The sequence below is a fragment of the Chroicocephalus ridibundus genome, chromosome 19 (assembly GCF_963924245.1).
Source record: "Chroicocephalus ridibundus chromosome 19, bChrRid1.1, whole genome shotgun sequence".
Lineage (NCBI taxonomy): Eukaryota > Metazoa > Chordata > Aves > Charadriiformes > Laridae > Chroicocephalus > Chroicocephalus ridibundus.
This window is the reverse complement of record NC_086302.1, coordinates 7,176,752-7,188,069: the sequence shown is the minus strand read 5'-3', so window position 1 is coordinate 7,188,069 and position 11,318 is coordinate 7,176,752. Positions and strand designations below refer to the sequence as shown.

Here is an 11,318-nt window from a genome sequence, read left to right as displayed (position 1 = left end):
GCATCTGGGAGCAGGAGGCACTTCTGCGGATCTTCATACTACCTCAATTGAGATTTTTTTTTTTCTTTTTAGTCTCAGCCCCCCCCCCCCCCCCCCCCATTTTTATACTAACACAATTTTTAACAATCTGCGTGCAAGTCAAACCCGCTGCCTTTTGAAAGAGGCTGTTGTGGCTGTGCAGACTTCTACTCTCAACTTTGTACCTTGGGGTATTTCCACTGGAAACAGGGGTTGTCACAGTATATAAATACTTGAAACTTTCTGTGGCTTCATAGTATCTTTATATTTTTTTGTTTAAATAACTGAGCTAACTTGTAACCTTTCATAGGCTCTGCGTAGATTTCAGTCTCTGCCATGAATATACACTGCAACTTGGTGATATGGGAATTTCTTACCAGTAATCACTTTTTTTTTTCCCCTTCTTGCACAGAGCAGCTTTGTGCTTCCTTTCATGTTACTGAAGGATTTTGATGATGTTTATTAAAGGAAAACTAACTGGAAAATGCCATTAAGTTGTAGTATTGTATTCTTAAAAATCAGTGAAGGTTTAGCGATACCAGGCGGTTGTCGTGGTGTTTTGTGAAGTGTTTGGGGAAGGTAGTGATTTCCAGACTTTTTGGAAGACAGAGGAGTTAGTTCTGTTAAATCTTACTGGTGTTTAAGCTGTGAAGGCCTCCGTATGTATAAAAAGCCTTGCAGAGTTGCTTGTTTACATGACCGCGGAGGCTCAGGGTGTGTGTGTCAACAAATGCGTGTTGTAGGTGCAATTAAAAAAAGAAATCTTATCTCTTCACTTCTTACAGTCATTTTCTTCTGAATGTTAACGCTGGTCTCAATTAATGGGACAAACTTGAGGAAGCTTGATCAAAGATAGGACTTGGATTATTTTTTTTTTTGTGTGTGTCAACTTTCTCTGCTGTTAGAAAATTGTTCTTGGAAGTTGCTTGTAGTAGTTGACTGTTGTTCAGAACTATTCTGATGAGCAGAGAGGAAACAGAGCCGCCTTTCAGGCCCGGGGAGCTGCTGGCAGGACCGGGGCCAAGGTTTCCAGCCACCAAGGTACAGGAGTAAAAGCGTTCCCGTGCTGGTATGCAGCTGGGCCGGGCGGCTGCATGGGCTGAACTGCCCCCGGTTTCATCCTTCTAACTCTCTGTGGTATTTGTGGGGTTGCGTTTAGGTAACCGAAGCCATAAACTATCAATCTTTTTGAAAAATAATAATAATTCAGACTATACTATGTCTTCAAAAACAAATTCGATTTTGCTCTGCGTTGGCTGAGCGTTACATAATGGGGGAAAACACTTCTCAGTTCACACATTAGTGCATTTATTGCTCTCGGGATCAGCTGATAATATTGTCTTAAACAAAATAACAAACTTGTGTGGTTTTGTGCTGCTGGGATGCTATCGAAACGCTTAGGGGGGAGAGTAAATTAGTGAGTTGCTGTGAGCCTAGTCTGCCTGTTGTGTCCTGCACGCAGATGATTTTGGGTGTATGCAAAGCGTTTGGGGTGTTTTCAGTGTTGGACGGTTTCTGTGACTGGTCCAGCTTTCCCGTGGTGCCAGCGAGAGCAGGACCGGCACTGCTGGCTGCTCCGGCTCTGGAAGGTTCTCCCGAGATCCCGGGCACCGAGAGGTTAGCTGCTTTTTCTCCAGGGAATCTCATATCAAACATTCCATGTGTTTTACCATCTCATGACCGAAGTCAGCTTCTGAGTTTGCAGGAAGAGTGCACGTTGTGTTTGGGACTTAATTCACTGTGTAAGGAGAAATCCAGCATTTTAAGTTTGTATTTGTAAAAAAAAAACAAACAAACAACCCAACCCACTGTTGCCTTGATGTTTTATGTGACCAAGTGAATACATCGTGATACAGTGTAACTCGTGTATTGATTGAAGATCTGCCTCGTAATTTGTCGGGTGTAAACAAGCACGGCAGGCACTGATGGTGTAATTTGCGTTCCGCTGGGTTTTTGGGGGGCTTTTTTCTAGCAGTGTTCTGTAGCCGCGCTCCAGTCGGTGATTTGTCCATGGCATAAATTGGCATTCTGATTTCAGTGTAATGGGCACCTTATGTGAATCTTGCGTATACTGATAACACTGTGCAGCAGAAAACGTGGGATTTTTGGGCAGTGTGCATTTTCATATGATATTTTAGTTGCTAGGTTCACGGAGCAAATAACTGTGTTAAAAGGAGTCAGATTTGGCATTGCGATGTTTCCCTGCCAGTCACAAGATGGGTGTGTTATTTAATATGGAAAGCTGAAGCTGTAAGGATTTCATGTTTTCTTTTCCCTCTCTCTTTCTCGCCGTCTCTCCCCCCTCCCCTCACCCCCCCCCCCCCGTAGGTGTTGGTGGAATGAGCGTTGCGTGTGTTTTGAAGAGAAAAGCAGTACTCTGGCAGGACTCGTTCAGCCCCCACCTGAAACAGCACGCTCAAGATACAGCTAATCCCAACATGCCTGTTGTATTGACATCTGGAACAGGGTCCCAGGCTCAGCAACAGCCGGCTGCAAATCAGGCGCTTGCAGCAGGGACACACTCCAGTCCTGTTCCCGGATCCATAGGAGTTGCAGGCCGCTCTCAGGACGACGCTATGGTGGATTACTTCTTCCAGAGGCAGCATGGTGAGCAGCTTGGGGGAGGAGGAAGTGGTGGAGGCGGCTATAATAACAGCAAACATCGCTGGCCTACTGGGGATAACATTCATGCAGAACATCAGGTAAAAAATAAAAGTTCCATGTTTCCAAACTCAACACGTGAACGCATCGGGCTTGTGATAGATGCTTTTAATGACACTTTTTAAAGCTTCTGCTAGTTATTGTGTGGTTGGAATGGCGACGGTTGTACCTGTTGTTTTCTCTTTTCAGGATTGCAGTGCCTTGGTAGCTATAAGCGTGAAACGTTTCTGCTCTTGAGAGTGTTGAAATCCCAGTCCACTCTCTGTGACAGTCAAATACATGTTTGCAAAATTTATCGTTCCCTTTATTGATTTTCTTTTTTTTTTTTTGGATGTGTGGACCAGCGTAGCAGTGACTGCTGCTGCTTTTCAAATCTGTTGCTGTAGTTAAATAATTCTTATGTAATGGTATTACAAAACTGCCAATGCATGTAGGTTGAGCTTTTACCATTCCCAATATTGAAAAACACAGTTCTGGAAGCTGCTGGTAACGTGTTTTCCTGGGTTTCTTTGCTTGTTTGTTTTGCGTTTGGGTTTTTCTGGTTCTGATTGGGAGGGGAAGGTGCTGCTGATGTGCTTAGCCGAACTGAGAAGAGAACAGCCTTAAAAATGTCATGAAACAGTGCTTTTAGAAACACAGCTAACTTCTTACAGTGACTTAACGTTTCTAAAAGGGTAGTGGGCCAAACCGTGTCTCGGCAGTAGTGTTTACTAGAAGTCTTTTCAGTAGTTGCATTGTCAGATGTGCTGCGAGTTAAATGAGTGCATGACTCACTCTGGCTTTCTGTCTGTGACCTGTAAGTAACTCGTCAAAGAAGATGTGCTTCCTCTGCTAAAGGAGCAGAACTTAAACGTAAGCACATTTTAAAAACGAATGATTTCCGCACATACTGTCGGAGCAGCAGACACAAAGCTTTTGCAACCTTTATAAATATCTCCTGCCTCTAGTTTTTCAAATAAAAAGCGAACGAGCCCTTGTTCCTCTGCTGTGCCTCCCCAGGGGATGTGTTGTCATCCAGGCCATTTAAAAGCAAACATTGCAGTGAATTTTGCAACTTCACTGAAGTCAGTGTGTACATCAACAAAGAAGTAAACCCAAGTGCCCTCTTAATCTGTTCTGGAAGAAAAAAATCGCATAAAATACTGCAATATGAACTAAGCAGCTGGGAGAATATAGTAGTTATTCCCTTATGTGGAAACATAGTATTTAGTGATCACTTTAAAGGAAATAACTGCGTTGAAATGAGATGTAATTTTTCTGTTAACTATCCCAAGTTTTCAGTCACTAAATGTAAAAGTTGTTTCAAGAGACATCAGTGGAAGAGATCGTAACGCGCTCTAAGTTGTGTACAAACAGTAAGCACAAATTTCTTACTGAAAGGCTGCAACTTTTAGGTTTTTCAAATAAAAGCTGTCGTGTGGTCTGGTGTGGAGATGTTTAGGCAGAAACTTGTTTTTTGGACATATTTTGGAAAGACGACTTTATGAATTAAGATGAATGTCATAAAATTCTTGTGTTTTTTTTTAATTTTTTTTTTTAATCTTCCAACTCATACTTTCATCTTCCTTTCTCTGAAAACCCCTGAAAGACAACAGAACTCACTGGAGATGGGGAGGGGGTAGGGATGGGATACACAAATCCTGCAGTCATTAAAAATTCCACTGATGTTTGAACTTTTTTACTGCGTTCTTCAAACACCAGAAGACTTAAACTTCCACTCGAAGAAAAGAATCCTGCCTCTTACCAGGGACTTGCCCCGATGTCAGTAGATGTGTTGCTCTTTCTCCCCTTGATTTTCTTCAGTAACTTCTGGAATGAAATGGTACTAATAAATGTACCACTTAATGAAAGAAAAACTTGTTAGCTTATACAAGTTTAAATAAACTTTTAAAAAATAATGCGTGTATTCTTTGGAGGCAGAACACTTCTGAGAATGGACAAGATATACCTGTGGGGTTGAGCTCACAAGGTTCTGGGTGATGCTTTCTCTGTTTTTCTCCCTTGTGTTCTGTGATGGGAAGCTCAAGAAATACCCCCTATAATGTAATTAACGTTGGGACTTTATCTGTTCTACTTCCTGGTGGTTTTTGTGTTGGCTATAATGTATTTGTCACATAGTCTTGATGTTTTGCGCTCAGCATGCGTCTTTAAACCAATCTTTGTGTTTAATTTCTTCAAAATCAACTCGGAGATGGGGCAGTGACCCTTTTCTCATGTGTCTTCTTTGATACCGTGTACTCCAGGGATTGCTGGGCAGCTGTATCTGTGTGTTTATTGCTTCAGCCTTTCTTGAGTGCCTCTTTTTCCACGGTTCTCTGTTTGCCTCGGGGTTTTACTCATAGGAAGCAGAATGCAGGGTATATGTAATCCTGATACTGTCATTCTTCTTGACTTTTTGGCCACCTCTGCATTTGCTTCTTAAATTATAAATTCCTTGGAGCAAGAACTAGCCTTATGCATACAAAATGATTTAATTCAGTTTGGGCTTAACCGGGGTAAAATTGAATTTATCCTGCAAGAATAGAAGTGGAAGGAAGTGCTGGGACATGCAGGGAGGTGGGGAGTCATTATGGATGTCTGCTGAGTCTCCATTTCTTATAGATACACTTGCATTACTGCGCTTTTGATTGTAGGCTTTCAAAGATAGTGCAGCGAGGGCCCTTGCCTTGTTGCCTTGAAGACTGGTTAGGAAGCTCAGTAGCTAAAAGATAATGGGAAGTCAGAAAAAATAATTATAGGGTAATATAGGTTAATGCCTGCCTAGAGCTTGGGAGGTCGTAATTAAAGGTAGAGGGATTTTTTTTAATTGTTAAATCCCAGTTTCTTCTTCGTTACGTATGTAGACAGACATCTATCTGCGTCTGTTGGTGATAATAAATACTCCAGTGATTTTTACCAAATGATAGTATTTCATCATGTGTTATTAAATAGCTAAGAGTGTTGTGAGTCAGAACTTATTTACAGGATCCTTGCTTTTCATTTTTTTATTGTACTGGCTCTTCCTCCTTCTCGTTTGTTCGTACTTGGACTAGCAGCTCTGAGAATTTAGCTGTGAATGGCTTTACTAGGGGTGACTTAAGAAAAAGTTTCTCTGCTCGCAAGGAAGTAGATAGTGTCCTCTTGTTGCAAACAGTAGGAGAATGTTGGTTCTTTTTGTATTTTACCTAGAAACTTTCTTTTCCCTTTGCATTTTTCCCTTCTACAGAAGGCGCCAAGAGGGCACGTTTTTATAGAAAATTCAGCAATTAAAGATGCTACTGTCATTTTGCATATTTAGGTATCAAAGATACGCCATCCCCACAAATAGCATATATTATAAGTTGTTCTTGCAGACACTGAAACAATGCTGAAATGGGACTTTTTTTTTTTTCCCCCCTAGATTGGAATCTCTGAACTCCTAAACAAACTTCCAGCTGTTCTGCAGCTACAAATACTTAATTACCAAACTTTAAATGGAAGACATTTCCATCAGCTGGGTCTTGACTGCAAAATGTAGTCTTCTCTTTTTACCCACAAAAAGCAGCAAGATGAGGTTTGAGTGTCGATGTCCACTAGTAATTCTAAGATTCAGACTGAAGAGGTTTAGGCTGGTTTTCACCTGCGATGCCTGATTACTCTTCAAGCTGTTTGGGCAGACAGTTACGCTCGCTGCACTAGGGTGTTTAGCCTCCAAAAAAAAACGGGTAGAGATCAGAACTTCAGGTAGGTGGGTGAAGAGGGAGGTACAAGATGACTCCTGACGAGTAATGGCCTAGGTTGGATTTGTCTCGGTTATGGAAGGTTGCGTATCTCATTATAAATCCAAACAGCCATTTACTGCTCCTGTGGGGAATGAAAAAGACAGTCGAGATATTCAGCTGGGACAAGTTATCATCACTGAGCAGGTTTTTAGGAAAATTGGCTGGGTTTTCTGGGATGGGGTCCCTTGTGGGTTGTGCATGCATGTATGTTCTTGAACTGGAGTGAAGAGAGAGTTTCTTTGGTGGTGGTCCCTTCTGAATTACAGTGAATGGTTATACTTAGACTGTCTGAATTGCAGTTAGGGTAATATGGGAGTTGCTTAGTAGAAGCAAATGATTTTAGGCATTTGCTTTCTTTGAGAGCATGTTTAATTAATAATTTGAGACAATAGAACTCTGCAGGGATCGTCTTGTTGAATGTGGGGAATTTTTCACATATAGTTGGGGAAGAATAGTGAGAGCAACAGGGCTGGGACTGGATTTTATGCTCAGATTTGCCTTTTGGCAATGTGACCATGCAGCTTCTTAACTGGGAACTTGAATTGAAGTGGAGAGAGAAGGTAATTCTCCTGGCAGCTGCTCTTCTAGAGCACAGCTGCTCAAACTACGCTGCTTGCTGCTGTGAAAGTGTCTGGATTTGATGTTGTTTGATGAAGCTGGTGAGGGGTCTGGAGAATAAGTTTTATAGGAGTGTCTGAGGGAGCTGGGGGTGTTCAGCCTGGAGAAAAGGAGGCTGAGGGGGGAGATCTTCTTGCTCTCTGCAGCTCCCTGAAAGGAGGGGGTAGCCAGAGGGGGTCAGTCTCTTCTCCCAAGGAACAGGCAATGGGACAAGAGGAAATGGCCTCAAGTTGCACTAGGGGAGGTTTAGACTGGGTATTTGGAAAAATTTTACACTGAAAGTGTTATGAAGCATTGGAACAGGCTGCCCAGGGAAGGGGTTGAGGCACCATCCCTGGGGGGTATTTAAAAGCCGGGTAGACATAGTGCTTAGAGATATGGTTTAGTGGTGGGTTTTGTCAGATTTAGGTTGATGGTTGGACTCAATGATCTGAAAGGTCCCTTCCAACCTGGGCAATTCTATGATTCTATGTTTTGTGCCCGTTGGCAGGCACCATGACCAGAGTTTGCCTTAAAGTCGTGGCGAGGTCCTCTAAAAAGATCGTGGAAGCTGAGGAAGCAGAAGCCCTAGTGTTCGTTCTTCCGAAGTGAAATCCCATTTAAGTGACAGTTATCTCTTCAGGGCAGAGATTTCCTGATCTGGTAGAAAGCATCTATTGTATGAGGGTCCCTGTGGTCCAAATAATCTGGCTCGTTGTCTGTGCTAGAGTTGAAGGCATGGTGCAAGTCTTTAATCACATACATCATGTGGTAGCACACGTGGCTCTGTTCTTGAAGATTGTTTTCTGATGTATGTTTCATTAAATCAGTTGAATTTTCATGGGTACTTCTTGTATCATGGTGAATGAGTTAAGACTTTTCTTACGTTGATGCTGAAATGGCTGTGCTAACTTGATACCCAGATAATTTAGAACATAATTCCGTGCTGAGATGAAATGTCTACTTTGGCTGATTTGTTTTGCAGAGGTTTCTCTGTAGTAAAGGGTTATCCTGGGGCAGGGGAATCAGAACATTTAATTTAGTTTTCTGCTTTACATTGCCCTTTGAAAATTTCTGCTGAGATAGAAGGAGCACGAGTAGATTTGGCTAAGTTGGATGTTTAAGGTTGGGTACTAGAAAATCCTTCTCCTTTACGGGGGAGGAAAAAAAAAACCTGAAATTTTCAGACAGTTAATTTAAGAATTTGCTTCTTCTGAATCTGTAGGTTCTGCTGTCCCTGACAGGCCGCTGGGAGATACCTGGCTGTAGCTGAAATTGCACAAGCAGCCTAATGTGCTGGCTTCGGCACTTCTCTGTGGTGTATCCCCTTTGCGGCCTGCTTCCTTGCTGTGCTGCTTCCTCGGGAAGAGCACAGACGTTTTCACACTATTGAATTTGCGCATTTCAATACTTCAAGAAGACTTCAAGTATTTCAGTTAATGTATTGCACCCAAGCGTGTTTTGAATAGAGCTGTGTTCGAGCATAGCTTCTGCTTGTTTTCTTCCCTCTCTCCAACTTTGCCTTCCCCTTATCAGCTCTCTTGTGGTTTGCTGAGTTGGTGTGATCTATCCGTGCCTCTGCAGAACAGGTTGTGAGACTCGTAGGGTTTTGTAAATGGGTGAAACTTTACATAAGTCACAAGCCCTATAATCCATCCACAGGACCTTCTTCCTTGCAAACCGACAGAGTTAATTTTGACTGCTGGCTGGAAATCTCCTTTACAAAGAGCTCTTCCAGAGCGTTGAATCTAGTGTTGCCTGTGTCTGAAAACTTGCTTTTAGGTGTATGCTGAGACAATTTTAAAGCTGTCTTCACTGAATGATGATCTTGCGGGTCTGCGATGAACAAACTTCCCTTTGTGTGCGATATCATGTGATGCTGCGCTCCCTCCCGTCAAGTGATCTGCTCTCAGATATCGTGTTACTCCTCTTCCTTTGTTAAGGGTAACTTTTGTTCTAGGACAGTTGTTTTTATTGGGAGCATCTGGCCATGTTACTTACCCTGTAATGAAGCTGCGCTTCAGACCTTGATTCTGTGCTGAGGTGAAACTTGACTGTTATTAAACCGTCAAATTAGCCCTTGGCCCTGCTGCCAGCAGTTGGTGTGGCGTGGGGCCACTCGCGGTTGTTTCTGACAGAAGTACTGAGCTTGGCACTGGAATGAGACATTGCTGTGTCCCTTCTTTACACCTTTTTCCCTCTGAATTTAAACCTCGGAAGGTCAGAGTAGGGGTGGAGTGAAAGGAAAAAAGCCTTCCCGGAGTGAAATGAGCCAGATCTTGGTGTAACCCTGAGTGCTTGTGCGAAACCCTTGATCGAGACACGCATCTGGGAAGCAGAAGATGGTTTTCCCAAGGTATTGCCAGCTCTGGAAGGGCAAAACGAAGGTTGCTTCTTCTGTAATCCAATATTTTGGAAGTTTGCACCCCAGCAATATGTGCCCGAGACATCGCAGGCTAACCTAAATTCCACATTAATGAAGCACTTCCCTCAGTGAATAAAATCTGAGGAAAAACATAATTAGCTAACTAAGCCGAGCCATTCTGAAAGGCTGCCTTTCTTGCATTTATTTCTGTACCCTGAATCATTAATCATCTTGGCTAAATGCCATGTAAAGCATTAGCCAATCTGCAATTTCAATAGCTTTTTGCTTCGAATGCTAATGGTAGTAGCAATTCTAATGATGAATCCTTTACTACAAAAATAGTAGTTAAACCACCTAATCCTGTCTAATACTTGTGACTTCACATTCTTTCTTTACCCACTATTGTTATAGGAGAGGACTAAAAATAGTGCTGTAATCAGTTGATGGAACAACATATTTTAACCCTGGATCTAGTCGTTAGTGGCAAGCCTGTGGTTGACACTGTGCGGTGCTTGTCTTATTGTCAGCTGGTAAATACCTTTTTTTTTTTTTTCTCCCCTCTCCTAGATACTATATATGTGTTTGTGTGTATGCGCGCAGGGTAGATAGTTTTTAAATAACGTGCTATGCGAGCTGTTCAAACAAGACAAATGCTGATAGTCTCCCACAGCTGAGTAGGAGGCATTTGTTTCCATCTGAAATTTGTAAACCTTTGGTTAATTTAAGAGGCTTTAACAACTTGTGAGTGTATAAATCAAGTGCTACAAAGTATTTAGGCTGCTCAACCAGCTATATATATTTTTTTTTTGTCCTCCTCAGCATTCTAATGGTGTTTTCTTTAGGCAGCAGCCAGAATGTTTTTGATATTTCTTATTCTTGATGCCTCAATCCCAGTGTTCTTGTAGTAATGTTGACATTTTTTGAGGAATGTTTTACTAGAAAATATAAAAATTTTGTAGATTTTTTTTTCTATTACAAATTGAGCGAGACTTAAAATGTGGAGGCCTAATAGATGGAAACGTTACATGGCACTTGCCTTTTCACACTTGCAGAGTGCACATGAGTTAAAAATAAAGAAATATCCAAGTAATAATCACACTTACGAGGTGCAGCACCCCTAATGTGCCAGTGCAAACTTGGAACCTCTCATCTCTTGTCTTCTCCCAGAACCAAAGTAACGCTATTCATCTTAGGAGCTGGGAAGTCAGAACACTTGGATCTATCCCAACACGTATAATAGTGACACGATTTCCAATGTTACTCTGCAGGAGCAGAAAAGCAAAACAAGTGGTGCCATAGCAAGGTGAGGAGCTTGGTCCCATCAAGCTTGTGCAGAGCTTAAATTGTCGGAGGGCTCCCTCCAGGCTTGCCGGGAGCACGACCAGCATCAGCAGAGACCGGGGAGTGAGCGCTTCCCATGGATTTGTGGTCCCAGCGCCCGGCCCTTGCCCCTGCTTTTGCTTGCCAGGGTGGCAGATAAGTTTAGGGGGCTTCCCCCAGAATTCCTAATCTGTGGGATATCCTGGAGTTTGTTTGCTTGTGTGGCAGGACTGAAGGCTGCAGTCGGCCCTATAATTTGCTGTAGATCAAAGAAATTTTGAAAGCAGCCATTTATGCGTTCCAACTTCATGAACCTTGTCTTTGCAGCGTCCGTCCTGCCTCCGTTTTAGCAGGTGCTGACCTGGGGGTTTTGCCTCCTGGTCAGAAGTACAATCAGGAGAGAGCTGTAATTGAAAGGAGCAGCAGCTGAGGGCTAGATGGGTCCCGGGGTAAGACAGTGTTTGGGGAAGGAGAAGGGCAGCCTTTGAAATGGGGCCACGTGGGGAGCGGGGAAATGGAGAAACTGGAGAGCTGAGGCTTACAGAAGCAGCCTTCTTGTTTGCTTTGTTACCCTGTTTAACATAATTGGCTTAATAGAAATAGATAGTTTAAACCCT

The 11,318-nt window shown here is 42.7% G+C and overlaps 1 protein-coding gene across 7 annotated transcripts in view; it reads left to right on the top strand.

The window, feature by feature from the left end:
- Positions 1-11,318, top strand: part of PUM1 (pumilio RNA binding family member 1) — an 84,040-nt gene that overhangs the window by 1,999 nt on the left and 70,723 nt on the right. For all 7 annotated transcript variants that reach the window (XM_063356175.1, XM_063356169.1, XM_063356174.1 and 4 more), the window contains exon 2: positions 2,347-2,720. In XM_063356175.1, the coding sequence (XP_063212245.1) occupies positions 2,358-2,720 (363 nt within the window). In that variant the 5' untranslated portion in view covers positions 2,347-2,357. The remainder of the gene's footprint in view (positions 1-2,346; positions 2,721-11,318) is intronic.